We start from the raw sequence: 20,946 nt of genomic DNA, 5'->3' as shown, positions 1-20,946 counted from the left end.
TTGTAGGTGAGGCATTTTCCCTACCTCCCTGCTCTTGAAATTCAATTACATAACAGTGCATGATGCTCAGCAAACTTCAAATCCCCAAGGGTGGCTTAGAAGGCATAAAAAGAGTATCGTTAAGACTGGAACATTGGTTTGGTGATTAGAAATGGATGGAATATTACATCTCACCTTTCTTTGACTTATCAAAGAAAAAAATAAAAGGTATGGAGCCTCCTAGGTTTCTGTTTTGACTTCTGAGCCATCTCCAGGTTGGAAAAACCAGGACCCATTCTCCACCCTGGAAAATTTTCTTCCAGACTTACCCCAAAACTACCTCTGAACTCTCCCTCACAGATTCCTTTCCAAACCTGCTTGCCCTTGTCTTGGTTAAGGAGGAATTACTGAAGCAATGTATTTCAGTATTTCCAAGGACCAGAAGTATTTTTTTCTCAGAGCTGTGGCTAATCCTTTATAAGCTGTTCTGTTTTTCTATTTACCAGTATTAATACCTTTTCTATTACCTGCCAGATACAATGTACCCCAAAGCCTGTATCTACACAATAGTGAGGAGAAGGGAGAGCTGGTGGTTTTCTGGAGCATTTGACTAATTCCAAAGAATGCTGGCGTCCTTGTATCTCCCAACCCCTACCCCAAATTTGCTCGACTTGGCTTCATTTTGGTCAAGTGTGATCAAAGCCATCATTGGCTGCTAATGACCTCTACATCTGTCAGATGGTGATGGGTAAAAATCTGGCTTTGGTACTTTGACTTCTCCTTCAGCCTTGAGGGGGCGGGGGGCTTTGGTTGACAAAGCTATTCAGGGACAGTGAGCCCTAATCTGAATTTCCTTTTCTCCTTGACTAACTCTGCAAAAAACTGAGAAATACAGGAATTGTTCCAAGAACGAATCTCAGTTGCATATTTAATGGGAGAGAAAGTAAAAGGTAGATGGCATGAGAAGGATATGCCTCTGCCAAGAACAATATTCCAGAGCCCCACTGCAACAAAGTTTGCCTAAAGAGAGCCTTACTTGTCTGGTCAGGGGCTCTGTTACTGGAAGTTCCAGAAGGAAATTACATTTAAAGCTATATACAATCATTAACTTGTAATGGGACAACGGAAAAGGCATGGACTTTAGAATCACACAGTCCTCCCTGGTAAACACCTTTGGCCCTTTTCTTAGCCTTTCTGAGACTCAGTTTATTCATCTGTAGGCAGGAATAATAAGTAGGTGGAACTTAAAGGGTTGCATGAGAATTAAATAAAAATGTACATTGCCTAACATCATGCCCAACATATTGTGTGTGCCAATTAAGGTTAATTCTTCTCCCCATCATCTCACCTATAGTACAGTAAAGTTGGAGTTAATATAACATACATGAATGAATAAATTAAGAGAGAAATTTCAATATGCATAAGAGAAATCAAGCTATGACTCAATTCATGGGTTATCTAGTCATTAAATACTTATTGTGCACATACTCTATGGCAAATATGCTGAAGAGAGGGGCAAGGGGCAGTTCAGGACAGAGAGGCAGTGGAGATGTAAAGATATTAATGCAAAAAAACCCCACAAAAAAACAGCATCCCTTTACATTCAGGAGATAAGAAAAGACGTGTAAACAATTTATGTTGTTTGTGTGAGTTAAAGTAATGGACACAATGAGTCCTGTAGATGAAATCAAGCTCTGACAGTCAGCCAGCCTTCCAAGCTTCCCATTGATTTTTAATATCTCTTTGGATTTAGACTTGTCTGGATTTGAACCCTGACTCTAACTAGCAGCCTAATCTTGGATAAGTCACTTTACCTCCCAAGGCATTTCCCCAACTGGGAAATGGGAATAATGGTCTCTCCCTACGAAGATTTTAAAAGATAATATATATGAAAAACCCTAATAATCAGTCATTGGCGTTATATAATTCATGATCACTTTTCAAAGACAGGACACGGGTAGGGGAGGTAAGGCAATCCTGGGCCATTTTATTCCTTAGTATCAAATCTAGCAAAAAGTTATGGGAAGAAATTGCAGACTAATGACTGTAAAGAACTTTGGGGATTCCTTCTTGATTTTAATTACCCATGGTACTGCTATCCCCTGTTACCACAGATAATCAAAAAGCGTAGTTAGCATTTGGCATAGTAACATGCCCTAGTGAAATAATGCAGGTTCATGTTTTTCTTCCTCATTAGATGAACAAATGAAGCAATTTCTTCTTTTTTTCCCCCCAGTGACAAAATGTTCCCGGCCTTTGGATTTGGTGCCAGGATACCCCCAGAGTACACGGTGAGTAGAGATCCTTTGCTGTAGCTAAAGGATAACTTGGGTTTATCCTTTGTTCAGGAGTTCACTCTTTTGGTCCTTGATGAAATTATGTAAGTAGAGCCAAAAAACTCAGTAATGGTCTTCAGAACCAGTGAGATTGGCTCACTGGAGCCTATCTTTTGATAAAGCTCAATCTCCTGTATTCTGGATGGGTCCTGTCAGAGGTCCAGATGAAGGGTCCCATTGTTGACCTTCTTAATAGATATGGTCGGAGACTGAGAAAACACTCAGGAAGTTGATCTCCACTGGCTCGGAACCTATGTATTCAGGTCTCCCCCAGAGAAAGGTCCTTACTGACAATGCCAATGGTGACAGTTCATGACAAGGATGTCTACAGACTCCCTCATTCGGAGTCTCTGAGCACAAGGCCTATGTGGGGGAGAGACACAGCAAAGTTCTGAAGGAGAACCACTCTGACTTCGACTATTGGGAAGCTGAAAGGTTTCTGTGGAAACACTGGAGTGTTATTTGATACTGATTTGTCATGAACAAGGAAGGCAAAGATTGTGAAGAGAGATTTGCACTGTAGTGGAGCTGACGCATTGTGCTGTGGTATACCAGAAGCTCCTGTGGGACACTGTCCACAGAGAACTCCACTCCCACAGGTGGAAGGGCCTTGGAGAGACAAGGTCCCTACCCCAACCTCACCAATTCCTCCGAGGTACAAGCTAAGTGAAAACAATACTGCTCAGTCATCAGTTTCTCTTTTACTGATTGAGTGGCAGAGCAAGAGAAAAATGCTGATGTTTGCTCCCACATCAGAGCTGTTAGACCAAGGGTCTTCCCCTCCTGTGTCCTTTTTGAAAAAAGGAAATCCATATCCCTATTACTGCTAGAGTGAGCAGTGGATGGAGTGGCATGTCTCTCTGACCTGTCCTCTTTCTCGTTTTCCTTATATGCCACACTGTCTTCCCTACGGGCATGGCTACAGAATTCTAGAAGCGTTTGTTGGAAATTGAGCACATGGAAAGGAAGAACATAGAACAGGAGCTGCTGACTGCTGGCCTGTAGACATTATTCAGGCCACAAATGTATTATATCTGACACAAAAAGAATTATGCAATTTCATATACAATGTCAGTTTCTTGCTTCTCCAGAAAAACTAAAAGACCTGGCAACACTAAGATTAAAAGGTTACACATAAAAGAATTAGCCAGAACTGAGGAGATGCAGTCTGTTTAGATGGGGTATCAATTCCAGAATGTGGGCAAATGGGTGTCAACCTTTTTCCCAGAGCTGCTGAGCTTTGAGAATGAACTGCACCTCAAAAATCACCAGTCCATGGGGCATCTGGGTGGCTCAGTTCGTTAAGCATCTACCTCTGAAATCTGAGATTTCAGCTCAGGTCATGATCTCAGGGTCATGAGATCAAGCCCTGTGTCGGGCTCTGCACTCAGCAGGGAGTCTGCTTGAGATTCTCTCTCTCTCCGCCCCCCCCCAACCTGCCATCTTTCTCTCTCTCTCAAATAAATAAATCTTTAAAAAAAACAAAAGCATAAAAACAACCACCAGTGCAACTAGCAAGAGATGCTTGAGCGTTCTCCCTCTCATCCCCACCGGGTAGTCTCCTGGTCTCAGCTGGCCCAGCAGGTGTGCAGTACACTTGTTTCAGGCCCCTCTTTTCTCATCTATGACATCTGCCTGGCCCCGCTTCTGGAGTAACTCATCTTCTTGCTGAAGTCCTCAAGCTCACCTGATCCCTTGGCTCCATGCTGCCTGTCAGCTAACTTATTCTTCCTGCTGCCTTAACAGGCATCCCTCCCATATCTTCATTGCTATTCTCGAGAAGTCATGCAAATGCCCCTTTTCCATGCCTAATTTCCCCTCGGCCCTGACAGGCACTGATGGTCTCAGCCTGTCGGATGCCCCCAGAGAGTTTATCACAATTGACTTCTTTAGGATAAAATGTCAGAGTTTGCCTTGAAACTGAGCCACAAGCACCTCTGTCTTAGTTTGCACTCCCTCGGGAATAGACCTTGAGACAAGAATTTGGATGCAAGTTGTTTATTTGAGAGGTGAAGGAAACCTCAACAGAGGGTGGAGAAATGGGGGGAAGTCCACATAGGGTATGCTCACAAGCCAGTTACCACTGTGGGCAGCTGGAACTTAGTTCTGCTGGGGGCCCCAGGGAGATAGTGTAGAGCATGCACAGAGCCCAAGAGACAAGAGAGCTGGGGTACTGATACACCATAGCCTGTCATCCAGTGAGTGATTAAGGGCTGCTCCCCAGCGACATTAGTTTCCTAACACTTTCAGCTAGGCAGGCAAAGCAGGCTTAGGAGGCCTGAGAAAGACTTAAGGTAAATAAAGCAGGCAAGATGATTGGAAGTCAGCTGCCTTGCCTGGAAGTGCTCAGGGCAAGGAAATGTGGGGTAGGGCACCGATACTAAGAAAGGAGGGGCCTTTTAACACAATGACCTATCTTCTAGCCCCCAAAAGTGTCAATGCTTGGAAACAGCCTTTGAAATGGAAGTCTCTGTATAATTCCAAATGATCCAATACGTCCAGGTACCGGCACATCCCTCTCGTTTTATCAGGTTTTAGAAACGAAAAAGTAAACAGTATCTTTTTTGACCTTATGCATAGGTCCTGCCAGGTAGAGGAAATTGTGTTGGAAGAGTAAAAGGTGTATTACTTTATTACTTTTCCAAGAGTAAAGTCTATTTGAACCTGTGTGTATGTGAAAATCCTTCTGCCCTATATTTCTGCATATCATGTTAGAATGGTTCTTAAATGTCAGCAGCTTAGCTGGAGCCTTCACAGCCATCACCATGTTGGGCAGACAGCTTGCATTATTGAGCTATCATTGTTTTTATCACTGGGTCCAAATAGAGCTCAGCCAAACCTAAGCCTCCAGGCTGTGGCCAGTTCTATCTGGAAGCTATTTGGAGTTACATTTTTCAGAAATCTTTTCTTCGATTTCTTTTTTATTTGCCTTATTCTCCTCTCCTGCCAGCATTTATCTGATTCTAGAAAGTCTTCCTGTCACCTCAACTCCACGGGGAGCTTAGAATTCACCCTCCATCTCAGATTGATTGTGTAAAGGCTTAAAATGGTTCCTGCTGCTTAACACATAATGAATGTAATGGGCATTTGTTTGCAAACTCTAAACCCCAGTGCCTCCTTACTGGATTAAAGTTATAATTCTCCTTTCTTCCTTTTTAAAATTTTAATTGGTGTCTAGGTCTCTCACGACTTTGCAATCAACTTTAATGAAGACAACCCGGAATGTGCAGGTAAATCACACATAAAAGCACGCCGAGGTCTCACAGCCCTTCCGTGGGCACCCTTCCCGTTTCAGTCTCTCTGCTCTGACGCAGTATGTCGGTTAGCTACAGTCATCTGTCCACAGCAGAGAAGTAGGCTTTCTGGATCCCTGCTACTCCAAAGGCAATGGAGAGTCGTTAACGACAGAGCAGAAAAATAGCTACAAAAGACAGAATGCAGAAGAGGTCTTGAGCTTACAGCAAGAGGTTGATACCGATTCTGGATTTCTCTGGCCGAAAAAACGTGGGGGATAAATTTACCCAATGGGCAGTGATTAGCTACTCCTCTCTCTGGTTCCCAAGTTTTCATCAGGTATTTATTTATCACAACTTCCTCTCTATGAAGGAATAAGGAGGAGGGGAAACATGGCACGCATTTGACACTTTCAGCGTGCTGGCAAAGGATATGACTTCAAACAAGTAGCTTTATGGTTTTATGCCAGAAAGAGCCTTCTTGAAGGCTTTGGTCAGTGTTGCATTATTTCCAGCTAGAAATTCCTCAACATATTCCATTAAATAATGATGGTGAAGCGATGTACACGTGGCTCCTATGGGTGGCCCAGGGTGGTATACACTGGAGGAGACTCAGCAGGTAGTGTGAAAACGAGAGAAACATTAAATCTGACTTACCTGGCGGCTGAGAGCACAGCCCTTAGATAGACCCAGACGAGACCTGGTCTGGAATCTAGAGAGTACAACTAACATGCTGTGTGACCGGAGGCAGATCATTTAACCTCTCTGAGCTTCAGTTTCTTCACCTATAAAAGGGTGTATAACATCTATTTCATTGTGCTATGAGCATCTAATGAAATCATGTGTAAAGTGGGACTTCAGGGAGAAGTTTGTGGAAATGGTTGTTTTTGACTTGAGCTTTTAAAGAGAATGATTTCAGCAGGAGTGTAGGCAACACCAGCGATGTGGTATTTTCTTTCTTTCTTTCTTTCTTTTTTTTTTTTTTACCTTAAGGATATAAATGTGTTGTTGATAAGGACTATTGGGGGCAACTGAATGCTTTATTTCTGTGTGTGTTTGATTACACCTATATTTGAGGGGACTACTGAACTACTGATCTTTGCCACTTTCACCTTAGGAATTCAAGGAGTTGTGGAAGCCTATCAGAGCTGCCTTCCTAAGCTCCAGCTTTACGGTCCTACCAACATCGCCCCCATCATTCAGAAGGTCGCCAAGTCAGCATCAGAGGAGACTAACACCAAGGAGGCATCGGTAAGGAGAGGGCTGGTCCTCCTGATATGGGTGTTTACCTGGATATTGGCCATAGCACCCATCCCACTCTGACAATAAATCCAAACATTTCTACCTGTGTGAGTTTGGGCAAATGCCTTAACCTTCCCCTGTCCTCAGTCTCCTCATCTGAGAAATGGAGGTAATCATACCCAGCTCTGCTGGGTTATTGTGAGGCTTGGAGATGACACATCTCAAATGTCTGCAACATTACCTGAACACAGGAGACACTCAACAAGGGAAGCTTCTTGAGTCACCAGAGTATAGATCATACTCACCTCACGTTCCTGGGGGAAGAAGAAACTGTCCAAAAACAAGCTTCCTTTCCAATGTACCCATACTATAGATGAAAGCAAAGTAAAACAATGGATGAGTCAGTCCCCTGGTGGTCAAATGTGACAACACAAAATGTCATGGCAAAGATTTGTTTCACATTCTGTTCAAGGTTTTCTTAAGAGAAATGCAAACCAAGGCAACAAGGCCAAACAGTTTGGTTTTTGCCCCTAAAATTTTAGAGTTAAATATATTACCATAATAACTTTTTTATATTTCATTTTTAATGATACCAATATATTTCTTTTCTAGATTTCTTAATTTTTTTTTCAGATTTAGTAGAATATTACCGATGTCTGAAATTTTCTCTAATTTTATCCTGGGTTCCAAGATACTGCATTTGCATGAAGATTATATACTACTCCCTGCTCTGCTGACATGAACTCATCCAAGCTCTTTGCGCTGTACCCAGGTTCTCAGCCGTCCTCATATTAGAATGGATGGAGGGCCATATTCATATCTGATGTCAGCCTCCTGGGTACTGGGGCACATCCCCTCTCAGTTATCCAAGGACGTTGACCTAACAGTGATGTTGCCCTTCTCACCTTATCATCTATTCCCCTTTCTACTAAAGACTCATTCCCATTAGCAAATAATACCTATTTGAATTAAAATCTCTCCCTTGATACTAGTTTTTCCTTTAGCTACTGTCTCTTACATTACTCTCCTTCAAAGCACAAGGAGAGACTACCCTCACTGTCTCCATCCACCCATACCAGTCAGACTTACCTCCCCAACATTTGTCTGAAAATCATACTTCTTAGAGTCAATGGCACCTCCATCTTGCCAAACGTACAGAGGCCGTGGAGCAAATTTGAACCCTCACAGATGCAAGATTTAGAAATAAGGGTTGGACAGGATCAATATTTCTCTTTTTTTTTTTCCTTTTTCCTTTTTTTCATCACCAGAACTTCAAATTCAAACCCTTCAAATGATAACTTGGCTCAGAAACCCAACATATAAAGTAGATTTTAAGAAAATAGACTGTTCTTGCTAAATCTGGACTAGGGATGGGGTTCAAACTTGGCTGTTCTCCTTTACCTCCTTTATCCCCAAGAGCATCCAAGGTATCCCCAGGGCCCCCTAGAGCCCAGTTTGAAAACTGAATGATCCCAACTTTTGTGGAATACTTGGAACCACAAGAATAAAAAGAGAGCATGGCTGACATGGGTCTGGATTCTGGCCTGATACAATTCAGCAGGAGTTTTTGACCATGACTCACTCCCCCAAGGTCAGGTGGGTCTGCTCTGAAAGGACAGGTCAGGAATCGGTGGAGGAAGCATCTAATCCACACAGCCCCAAATAATTTACCCTATAGGCCAGAAACACTGTTTTTCCGCAGAGATTTTCCCTGCTCTTTGAAGAGCGCATGGTCCAGGGCCCCTTGTCATCACGGATTGCTAAGGGTTCTAAACTGGAACCTCTTTGGCAGGTCGGGCAGGGAGTCTATGGCTGTCAGATTTTCTTCTCGATTTTTGTGGAACTCTTGTACAAATTAAAAACAAAAACAAAAAATCCCCTTCTTATCTAAACAGGACTTCATGTTCATTCAAAGACAATAATATTTCATCTGTGAGCATTTTCTAGCCTGACTTCAGAAACAACTACTACTCCTCATTTTATTGGAAGGTTCCATCAGGATTTCAGTCCAGCAGTCTGCAGAATGTTACTGTTAGCTAGATTGAACCTTGAAGGGTCAGGTTCTAGAATCCTGACAATCTCTTCAGATCAGAGGTTTGGGACCTTTTTTGTTCCATGAACACCATTAACAGCTGGTGAAGTCCATCACCCCTTCTCAGAAATGCTTTTAAATGCACAGAATAAAATATATATTATAAATAAACCACATATATTGAAATGCATTCAGCAAAATGTTTTTAAATGTGGCTAGGAAGCAATGATAAATATAGCAATAAAATGCTTCTTTTATGAACATTAAACTATGAGAACCAGTAACTAGCCTAATAATTCTGTAATTTCTAAGTAGTGCTGATATAAATGATGTAGTAAGATATTTGCCGTCTCTATAATATAACAGGAAAATATTCTGTGATTTTTACTGGCGACTAGGTCACAAGCACAGTTAAAACTAATTGTATTTGTTGATTATAATTGAAAAAATATATAAATTTTACTTAGAGGTTAGTGAAACTACAATGTAATTTACCCCAAGTTCACAGACTGTCTGAAATCTTTCAGTAGTCCACCGGCCCAGGTCAAGAATCCCTGCTCTAGGGGTTCCTGGCTGGCTCAGTTGGGAGAGCCATACTCTTGATCAAGCTACCTCTTGATCTCAGGGTTATAAGTTCGAGCCCCCTGTGGGTGTAGAGATTACTTAAAAATAAATCTTTAAAAAATAAAATAAAATCCCTGCTCTAGATGAAAAGTCACAAACTGCATTCTATAGCGTGTTTTTCAATGGCTTGCAAGCTAAGAATGGCTTTTGCATTTTTAAATGGTTGGAAAAAAAATCCAAAGAAGACTAATAATTTCATGGCACGTGGAAAGTGTATGACATTCAAACTTCAGTATCCATCAATAAAGTTTTATTCGAACACAGCCGTGCCTGCTCATATTAAGTGTTGAATATGGCTTTTCTCACACTACACTAGTAAGGTTAGGTTGTTGGACAGAGATCACTATGGCCCGCAAATCCTAAAATATTGATTATTGTCCCTTTACAGAAAATATTTTCCCAACCCTGTCTCCAGAGTATTTCAACTCTAAAGTTTCTTGACGTCGTAGTGCGGCTATCAGGTGTTTTGTTATTGCAGGCATTGAGCAGGTAGGGGCGATCTATCCCCTTGGACCACAAAGACCAGATCAAATGGGAGTTGGAGGGGGGTGGAGAAAGGAGGAAGAGGACACAGAAATACGATTCACGCAAGTGCCCATCTGCTTATGAGTCAGAAGTGGTCTCCCTCCAGGTGTGGCATCCACCTGGCCTTCTTTTTTTTTTTTTTTTTTTTTTAAGATTTTATTTATTTATTTGACAGAGATAGAGACAGCCAGCGAGAGAGGGAACACAAGCAGGGGGAGTGGGAGAGGAAGAAGCAGGCTCATAGCGGAGGAGCCTGATGTGGGGCTCGATCCCATAACGCCGGGATCACGCCCTGAGCCAAAGGCAGACACTTAACCGCTGAGCCACCCAGGCGCCCCTCCACCTGGCCTTCTAAGGTGTACCGTGGGAAGGGTGATTTATGATTCTGCTGTATTCTACACTCCTTCCCTCTATCCCCAACCACCAAATTGCCTCCTTCTGCCCCTTCTATGTACCTTCCTAGCCACACCATCAGGTCATCCTACTGAAACTTTCCTCCAAACCCCCAGGCTACCAGGCCACCTTTTTTGTGACTGTATAAGACTCAAAGGGCATGGATATGGATGCATAAGTACAACTCCATTGGTTGGTTAGCTAGAACTAGGTATGGGTAGCCAATTAATGGACATGGAACAGAATTAGTCTTTATATTAAACTATATGGAAAACATTTAGAACATGTGGCTGTCTTCATCATAGTGTGAATTTCTGTTCCCTCCAGTTGCACTTTTGACATGTTATTTTGTTTAAAATAATTTTTTCAGACTTACAGAGAGAAGCGGAACCTTCAACACTAATAGCCTGTGTGCAAACTTTTAAGTATGATTCTCAAAACCGGATGTTTTCAGAATGTGGCTATTCTGTTCAGCCTTTCTTCTTTGAAATATGGCAACTTGAAATGGCTTAATAATCCCACATTTACTGCAGATGTTGGGCATATTGCAAAAAATTGCATCAGATTGGCGTCAGTTGGCATCCCAGTGCCCTGCTTCCCTCCCATCTCTTAGTAGATGCTATCACAATGCCACTCACAGCTAACAACAGTGATGACTTCTGATGGCCTTCCTTCTCCAGACCCCATAGACAGTCCTAAGCCCTCCCTGTGCTGATGGCTACTGAATGTCTTCTCCAGTCTCGCTCTCAGATGAGCCACCTGCCAGCCTATGCAGGTGGAAAAAGGCCAGCCAGGCTGCAGGCAGGGAGCTGGGACTGGCGCAAGAAGCCACAGGAGCTCAGCGTCCACAAGCACACTCACACTAGACCATGGTGTATGGCCTTCGGGGGAAGAGGCAGCAGCCCAAACCCTCCACCAGCAAGGCTTTAGACTAGTGCTGTCTGCTAGAAATATAATGGAGTTGTATATACAATTTTAAATTCTCTAGTAGCCACGTGTTTAAAAGTTAAAAGAATCAAGGGAATTAATTTTAATCATATATTTTATCTAACCCAGTATAACCAAAATATTCTCATCTTAATATGTCTTCCATACAAAAAAAATTATTAATAAAATATTTTAAATTCTTTCTTCTGTACTCAGACTTCAAAATCCGTATGTATTTTATACTCACATCACCTTAATTTGGGTACTAAATTATCACTGCAAATACTTGATCTTTATTCAGGTTTTATATATTAATAGTTGAGGAACTAGAGTCACATACCTGAGTTGTTCCAAACGTATTTAAAAGGTTTCCAATAACTGAATCAAGTCTTCATTTTGAAAGTTAAATCTAAATTCATAAAAGTGAAATAAAATTCGAATTCCAGTGCCTCTGTTACTCTAGCCACATTTCAAGGGCTCAGTAGGCACGAGGAGTTAGTGGCTATTGTATTGGGCAGTGCAGCTGCGGACTCGGAAAATTCCCCCAGCTGAAGAGGATGGGATAAATGGTCTAGTCCCACTCCTCAGGAGATGAAGGGGTGTAGACCCAGAGGGGGTAAGAGTTTTTCTAGGAACTCAGAGAGTGAAGCCTTTGACACCAGCCCCTCCTGACTCCCCTCTGCTGCTCTGTCCACCACACTGGGCCGTGTAACGGTCACTAAGGTGATTCTTAGAATTAACCCACAATTGCTATGCCTGCACTGAAGCTCCATCCATCATAGCCTTAAGTCTTTAGGGCTGTCAACACGAGACTCACTAAAGTCTGTCAGCACGGTTGCTGTGCTCAGGATGCGGGGAAGCCGCCCGGGTGCATAATTGGTATTGTCCTTGTCTCCCCCACCTCCCCGTCCCCACGGTCATCTGGCCTCCGGTCACCCCCAGCAATACTTCATCCTCCTGATCCTCACCGACGGCGTCATCACCGACATGGCCGACACCCGGGAGGCCATTGTCCACGCCTCCCACCTCCCCATGTCGGTCATCATCGTCGGGGTGGGCAACGCGGACTTCAGTGACATGCAGATGCTGGATGGGGACGACGGCATTCTGAGGTCACCCAAGGGAGAGCCTGTCCTTCGAGACATCGTCCAGTTCGTGCCCTTCAGGAACTTCAAACACGTACGCATATCTCTGGGGCTTCCCGTGGGAGAGCAGAACCACAGCAAGCTCACTCCCACATTTTCCTACCGGTGTTTGGGGTGAAGCAGTGCCAGCCGTGTCTGCCCGGGCCAGGCTGTCTCCCACCAGGATATGTAGAGCTTCACTCTTTGGAGAAAGACGTGTAACTCAAGTAATGGCTGTGGCAGCCAGCATTTCACTGGTGCTTGCCCTCATCCATGTAATTTAGGCTTTCTAGCGCACGCAGGGCTGCCACGGGCAGTCGGGCAGGTTGCTGCCTGCCTAAGGGTGCCTGGATGAAGTAACAAAGAGAAGCTGAAAGTCAGCCTGGGTTCTTTTTGTCAAGCCATGCACCCTGGGAGAAGCCTGTGTTTGCCTTGGAAAAGTACATTTTTGAAATGATAGTAACCTAAATCCTCTGTAAATATAAAGTAAGCAGCAGCAAAGATTTATTTAACTCATTAATGAGGGAGCCAGGAAGACAACAAAGCTAATTTAAAGGAGGGTATAAAATAGTTGATGAGGGTCTGTGGGGGAACATAGTGGGGCAAGTTTCCTAAGGCAGATTCAAAATTGGTTAATGGCCAAAAGGGTTAAAAAAATCATTGTCATCATCTTTACATTACCTTCTTTACTGGGCAGAAATCTCATCAGTTTTCTGCAAGCTAACATTTAGCTTTACAGTCTTGGATTCCCATCAATAATAAATACTGACTCAAGCAGTGTCACAGTCCCCAGATGGCCCTGAAGCAGGCCCAAGAGACAATGCTCTAGCACGGCACAATTTTTCAGCATTTCCAAATTTGGGATAATTATCAACTCCAGAGAAGAAGAGGCACCTTTAAAATTTACACAAAACCCTGCCCCCATGGGCTGCAGTGGCCCAAAGCAACACCTTCTCTGAGTCTCACAGAGGCTCCCTGTGTGCTGGTAGTGGCCCCGAAGAAGCCTTCGGAGCCTCCTCCAGCTGCCGCTGGGAGCCACGTAGGTCGTCACAGACAGTCCTCTGTGTTCTCTTGTTCTATGCCCCTCGTGGAAGCCACTGCAGAGCAGAGCAGCCCCGACCCCTGCTATCCACTGAGGCCTTGTCCCCTGCTCTGCTTGGGGTGCCGGCTAGCCTGCTCCCAGGGCTGGTACCTGAACTGGAGCTGCCCCAGCAGGAGGGAATTTCCAGAACCCTGCAGTCCCCTTGGAAATGACAAGAGTCCCCTCCTTTCCATGCTGCAGAGACCCCTCTGTCACCTGGACCACTAATGCGATAAAGTCTGTTGTCCCTATGCCTCCAGGATCCCTGCTGCGAATGTCCTTCGCTTCTTCTCCATCCCCTCCGTGCTCAGGCCTTGAAATCAGTTACTTAAGGTCAGGGGGAGGAAGGGACAGGCACTGTGCCATCCACTTTGAGCTTTCCCTCCTGGCATTTTCTAGAAAAGCCTTTCTCCTCAAGCCCAAAGCCCTCATTCAAATGAATCCCTTTCACTATCCTAGCCATTTTATCAGATATGTCCAGAAATATCTGAATCCCAATTTGGGCTCAGGCCAGGACCCCGGCTACGCTGGGTAAGGCAAGAATAAGAGCGGAAGGATGGCTGGATCGTCGTTGATTATCGCCAAGTCCCAGTGCCAACGTGAACCGTAGTTTGCTGCCTTCTTGGGACAAGGCTTTAAAGCAAACATTCAGGTAAATAACGAGCCCAGCAGCCTCCAGTGAACCCTACATCTCTTGGCCTGCTGGGACCGCTTAGCGAGCTCCCTGAACGCTCCAGGGCCCCTGAACAATAAGGTATGGCTCAGAGCCGTACTGCCACATAGTTGCGATTCTCCTTCTGAGGACTGTGTGCGATGAGCAACATTAAAGGAGCCTAAAATCGATCCCTAGCTACAGTGTTGAAGGCAAAGGAGTTCCAAGTAACACCCGAGCCCCCAGCAAGCCCAGCGGCAATAGCGTGGGTGAGGGGCTAGCTGTGCCACCACTGCCCCCCTTCAATTTGCCTGAGGGGGTGTTTCCAAATGAAACCACTTGCTAAATAAAAGAGGCTCACAAGCCCTCAGGTCGTCTGCAGGTGGACAGCAAGGAGTGGTATCCACTGTGTGGAGGGATGTGCTAGAAGAGGCGAAATTTGCTGCAGTTGTGTTCATCAATGAAGTGACTTCCTTGCACAATAACCAAGGTGGGGAGAGGGGTTGTTCTTCCAGATTTTCACGTCCTGCCCCATTTTGTCAGCCAGGCAGAAGTAGCCACATCACCGACCACTACCCATAACTTTGCATGAGTGAAGACGGGTCAAAGAGCTCACTGTCTGCGAGATGCATGCACTTCCCCAAACCGCTGTCTTTCTGTCCCTGCATGCACGCACACGTGCAAACACACACACACGCATCTGTGTGCTACAGCAATGCTGCAGAGCCATGCACGCTCCTGCCTCTCCCCAGCCTCCTCCTGTTCCTCAAACCCTCATGGAGCGCCCGCTGTGGGTGCGCCATGTGCTAGCCTGGGGCCGCGGTGAGGTGAGAAAGCCGTGGGTCCAGGCCTCAAGGAGCGTCCTGGAGAATTACACGGTTGGGACACAGGTGTCAGCAGAAAACTCCCATGCTAAGCGACCTGTGCAGGTTGAAAGGGGCTCAAATATTGCTGCAGGACTTGAGAGCAGAGAGGAGCTGCCGTGAAGAAACCCTCGAAGCTTGAGCTGGTAAGAGGAAGGACAGACCGTTGGTGGGCAGGGAGTTAGGGGGGCCTCATCAACAAGGGAAGCTCCCTCCCCCCAGAGCAAGGGACTGGGGTCCTGCTTGCATGTGTCTGCCACGCAGTCTGCAGCTGCTTTGTGGGTAACAAAAACAACAGCAGGAGCATATCACGCCCCTTCCCTTCATGGACTTCAGCCTAGAGTTTGAAAACCATACCATTATCCAAACTTATCTACTCTGAATTCAATGCACAGTAAATAAAATGGAAGGTGAGCTAACATCCTTTCCTATAAGCCAGCAACCCATGAATTGCCTCCCTTTGCATGATAACTCAAAGCTTTGAAGTGGACAGGCGCAGACTCTGAGCTGTGTGGCTCCGGGCAAGCTATTTAACCTTTCTGTGCCACAGGCTTTCATCTGTAAAACTAGACAAATGACCACTCAGGAGAAGAGTAGAGGTGGTGCCTATATAAGGCTTAGCAGGGCACCTGGGCTCGCAGGTGATTAATCAACACAGCTGCTAATACCAGCTGCTTTCACGTTGTTGGCCTTTTCCCAACCAGATAACGCCCCCAAGCCCTAATCGCTTACCAGACCCACCAGCCCGGATATGCAAAGGACTGGGAGAGTCATTTAGAAACTGTGCTGTCTAAATACAGGCACAAATAGCTACCTGGGGCGATTTAAAATTTAAATTAACTAACATGAAATAAAATTTAAACTTCAGTTTTTTCAGTCACACCAGCCACCTTTCAAGGGCTTGGTAATCGTGTGTCTAGTGACAACCGCATTGGACAGGGCAGATAGAGAATATTTCCAGCACTGGACCAAGTTCTATTTGACAGCGCTGTTTAGGCATATCGTTGGCTTCACATAACAGTAAATGCATCTTACCGTGGATCGCACAAGTGGTTCTTAACCAGGAACAACTCTGGCTACATCTGGAGACATTTATGATGGTGAGAGCTTTGGGGTGCTATTTGCACGTAGTGGGTAGAGGCCAGGAATGCTGGTAAACATCCTATACTGCTCAGGACGGTTCCCCACCCCAAGAATTATCTGGCCCAAAATGGCAATAGTGCCCAAATTGAGAAACCCTAGATTGTATAAAGACAAATATGTTGTTCTTATGTAACTCGAAGTTAGGGACTGGTAGCTGCCCACATCGTTTTTTCAGTGTTTTGATAGTATCAGGGAGAGCACTTGGTGAGTCCCCTTGCTGTTTGCTCATGATGATAAAACAGTTGCCAGAGCTCCAGGAATTATGCTCTAGTTCAAGGAAAAAAGGAAGCGGAAAGGGAGGCAGCCAACCACGTTGGCTTGGCTCCCTCTAACCAAGAAAGAAAAGCTTTCCAAGAAACATCCTTACATCTCGAAGGATGAGATGGGGTCATATTGGGGCTCCTGGCTGGCTCTGTCAGAGTGAGGGACTCTTGATCTCAGAGTCATGAGTTCAAGCCCCATGTTGGGCGTGGGGCCTTCTTAAAATAAAAATTTAAAAAAGAAAGAAATGGGATCATATGGCCATCCCTAGGTGCAAGGGAGCCTGGGAAATTAAGTCTTTGGCTTTCTAGTCTTTATATGAGATGTGGCCAGAGAGAAAACGGCAAGAATGACTTTCATAGCTAGCCCAGTGTACATGTGGACCATGTCCTAACCTGCAACCCCGAGCAGACATTTATAAACTAAAAGAGTATTCGTGGATGCCAAGTGCCCAACATGCGAGGAATCTTTGACATGTGAGGGGTCACTTTAGAAAAACTCCTCACTGTGTTTTCAGATTGTTTTTACAATATGCGTCTCTCTTTTGAGCCTCCTAAAAACTGTAGATAAAACCATCCCTATTCTTTGCTATTTTGCCTCTGAGAACGCTGGCGCTTAGCCAAGTCGAATGGCTGAGTGGCAAGCCACGTGAGGAAGGAAAGAGCAAGAAACCAGGTCATTCGGCCCCTAGTCTAGCCCTTTCTTTCCTTTGCTGAGGAATCTCAAACACTCATTAACTGGTCCCTCAGCTAAAAGTTTTCAACTTCAATAATAGCTAATAATGAGACTCGGACAATTTTACTTGCCCAGGGATTAGAAATCAGTACCGAATGCCAGAGCCAGAAGTCAGATCCAGCTCTGCGGGACTCCAGAGTCCACGAAGAATACCAGCCTCCACCTTCCTCTGCTCCAAATCATGCCGTGGGGTCATAGTACTGGTAGAGTAAAGGCTGCATTAACTAGTGGTATTCAAGACCCTCCACCACCTGGCCTCAAGCTTATTTTCCAACTAATATCCCAACAATCCTGCATCCCCAACACACACACACACACACACACATTCTTTAGCCCCATCATATGACTCACTGTACCTAGAATGATTGAATGTCGTTCCCCTTCTCTACATTTTAAAACATGCCCAACTTAAACACCACCTCCCCTTGGAAGCCTGCCATGATTTCCTCTAAGATGACTTACTCTTTTAGTTTTCTGTGCTCTGGCCCCAGGGTGTTCGTGACTCTAGAGCACTGCTTCTCAAATTTCAGTATACATAGGAATCACCCTAGGGCATCGAGTTAAAATGCAGATTATGATTCAGTAGCTCTGGGATGGGTCTAGCATTGTATATTTCTATTAAGTTCCCGCGTGATCTGATGCTGCTGGTCTGTAGCATGTATCGTGTTCATTTGGCCACACCAGGCTCCCCTCTCATGATTATAACTTCTTTAATGGCAAGAACCACAAACCCATAAACCCTAGCACCGTGCCTGGAATTGAATGAAATTGGGAAAAAAATTTTAAGAAAATTCATTCTGCCCTCCAACTTTCACCCATCTTCAGATGTGAATAGTTATATATTTTGAGACAGGCGTGGAAAAATATAATTATGAAATAAAAAGTTCATTTTCCAACAATCTGACAACTCTCGCCTGGAGTAGATGTTCAGCAAATATCGAATGAATGAATGAATGAATGAGTGGGAGAGAAACTAGCTGCTCAGAGCAAGACTGCGGTCTTTTAGGCTGATTCCGGATCAGATTCCTTTGGCCAGGTGCCAAAGTCACGGTGATTTCTTCTTCCCTGCAGGCATCTCCAGCTGCCCTGGCAAAGAGCGTGTTGGCTGAAGTCCCAAATCAAGTTGTGGACTATTACAACGGCAAAGGGATTAAGCCAAAATGTTCGTCGGAAATGTATGAGTCTTCCAGGACACTCGCACCCTGAACTCCACATACTTTTACAGAGTTCTGAAATACTATTCCTGCTAATATTTAATACTTCTACTACTCCTGTACTTAAAAAGACACACACATGTACACATTTAAAAAATAGCACGTTTTGGTGATTTTTAACTGACAATTTTTTTTGCATGTGTAGCCCTGAGGCCTGGATCTGTTAAGCTCTTGTATTGGTAAAGACTTTTTACAAGGAAACACGAATAATTATAACTTACTCTTTACATTACAGCATGTCGCCTTGAAATAAAATGTTATCCGTATCCGTTTTTTATACAGGTTTGTTGAAATTTTGCTAAATTTCTTATTATCTTTACACTGTAAAGCATTTTGACACATTTATTGAACGTTGGTAGCCAAAACATAATTTGGTTTTATCTGCTATAGGATGAGAGACTTTTCAAAATGGCAGATGCATGGACTGTATTTTGCATGTTTAAAATAAAAAAAAAGAAAAACCACACTGTTTTTGCAATTGTTATCTATAATCCCTCCCCGCTAAGAATGGTCTCTTTATTGAAGAAGAAGTTTACCCACCTAGACATAGTCTTCTAGAAGTGGGTCTGGGGCACCTAGTCCAGTACCTCTCAGACTTTACTGTGCACATGAATTACCCGGGGATCTTATAAAAAATCAGACTGCGGTGCAACAGGTGTGCATGGGCCTGATATTCTGCATCTCTAACAAGGTCCCAGGTGATGCCATTGCAGTCCACACTTAAGAGTACTGAGGTTCCTTGGGGCGCCTGGGTGGCTCAGTCGCTAAGCGTCTGCCTTCGGCTCAGGGCGTGATCCCGGCGTTATGGGATCGAGCCCCACATCAGGCTCCTCTGCTAGGAGCCTGCTTCTTCCTCTCACACTTCCCCTCCTTGTGTTCCCTCTCTCGCTGCCTGTCTCTCTCTCTCTGTCAAATGAATAAATAAAATCTTAAAAAAAAAAAAAAAAAAGAGTACTGAGGTCCCAGACTCTAGGGTGTCGCCCCAGAGACCATCTCACGCAGGGAAGCACCTAGTCTGCTTGAGAAGGGCACTTCTCCCCTGCCAGTAGCACAAAAGTCCCACTGTCTCCGAGGTGGGACTAGAAAGTAGTGAGACTGATTCCAGAAGCTGCATACCACCCATCAGTCTCACTGCTTTATAGTCACACCTCTTCCTTAAACAGACTAGGGAGCGTTCCTCCTCGCCAGCCTCTGCCCTCTCAACGGAGGCATCACACAACCCCAGTGGGAGTGGGTCCATTTTTATGTCAACCCCGAGGAATGACCTCAAAGCATCTTCGTTGAGACCACAACCACGGAAACTCGTCCAGGGCAAATGGCCGTGCGGTATGACTCCCCAGAAACCTGGCCCGCCAAGTTGATCTTTAAGCTTAGCGTGGGGCTTCTCGTTGCCTCTTTTTATCACTCCTGAGAGAGAATTCTATTAGCAGAAATAGCTAGGATCCTTGTTTTGCATGGAGGTGTTTTGTTTTGATATGAACTGGCCAGTCTTGAGCCAGAAGAATGAATGTTTCACTTGTGTAATGTTCTCACGGAGAAATGGACAAGTGTTTTGCAGGTACAAAGGCACAAGGAGGAACTTATTTTTGGTGAGAGAGAGATAGGGAAGTAAATCACAAGGCAAAATAGATCCGTTTGTTGTTTGTTGCGGGAGGAAGTATTAATAAGCAAATCAAATGCCTTGTATGATTTCCAGTGTTATAATTATAGATACTAACCTTGCAAATACATGTCAGCCAAATGCACAACATTTTGGGAATGATGGTATAAAAAATGTATGACTGAAAAAAATCATAAATATTAAACTGTATTGTTTTATGAATAAATTGGGTACTTACAAAATTTTTTCTGAGAGTTATAGTCTTGTTTCTCCTTTCAAGGCAATTCGCTAACGGTGATTTATTTCATGTAGATGACATGCCCTCAGATTAGGACCAGCTCTTTCACAGTCCCATAGAAACAAAAGGATATTGTTTTTAACAAACAAGGGATTAAAATATGTAGGCTCTATTGTACAGAATTATCTGACGGTGGTTTCTAACGCCAAACCAGGACACGAGCTTCCATGTTGATGTGCCTGGAACATAGTAAGCACTCAATAGATATTTAATGAATATAAAGAGACGACTAATTGAATGAAAGAATGAATGGACTTGTTAATGTGCCTCATGCTTGATCTCATATCTATTGTCAGTTTAACAGGTGAATTAAGTGGCTATGTCTGTCAATCAAAACGATGCACCATGTCATTCTCAATTATCTGTTGGGATCTGTTACATTCATGTCAGGATCCCTGGGATCTGTGAAATAGGGTGACAAGGACAGAGTCCAGCTTGCCTGGCCAGAAATTTATGGCAGTTTACTTCCCTTTTCATAGCCAGCCTGAAGCCCTGCTCAAAAGAATAACAGAAATAGTAGCTAACAATTATTGAGAGCTTACTGGTTCCAGTAAGTATACTGGTGTATACTATCTCATTTAATTCTCCCAACAGCCCCCTGAGATAGATAATATTATTGGTTTCATTTTTCAGATGAGAAAACTGAGACATAGAGAGGTTAGGTAATTAACCCAAGTCACACAG

General features: G+C 44.2%; 1 protein-coding gene across 1 annotated transcript in view; it reads left to right on the top strand.

Moving 5' to 3' along the window:
* CPNE4 (copine 4) overlaps positions 1-20,182 on the top strand; it is a 472,893-nt gene extending 452,711 nt beyond the window's left edge. Inside the window, exons 12-16 of the mRNA XM_087870204.1 lie at positions 2,216-2,270; positions 5,494-5,545; positions 6,666-6,799; positions 12,234-12,470; positions 18,222-20,182. Of these exons, the coding sequence (XP_087726330.1) occupies positions 2,216-2,270; positions 5,494-5,545; positions 6,666-6,799; positions 12,234-12,470; positions 18,222-18,356 (613 nt within the window). The 3' untranslated portion in view covers positions 18,357-20,182. The remainder of the gene's footprint in view (positions 1-2,215; positions 2,271-5,493; positions 5,546-6,665; positions 6,800-12,233; positions 12,471-18,221) is intronic.
* Positions 20,183-20,946: the final 764 nt, after the last annotated feature.

The sequence above is a fragment of the Ursus americanus genome, chromosome 20 (genome assembly GCF_024610735.1).
Source record: "Ursus americanus isolate L20-20 chromosome 20, mUrsAme1.1.p, whole genome shotgun sequence".
NCBI classification, from domain to species: domain Eukaryota; kingdom Metazoa; phylum Chordata; class Mammalia; order Carnivora; family Ursidae; genus Ursus; species Ursus americanus.
This window is presented reverse-complemented; position numbering and strand designations above follow the sequence as displayed.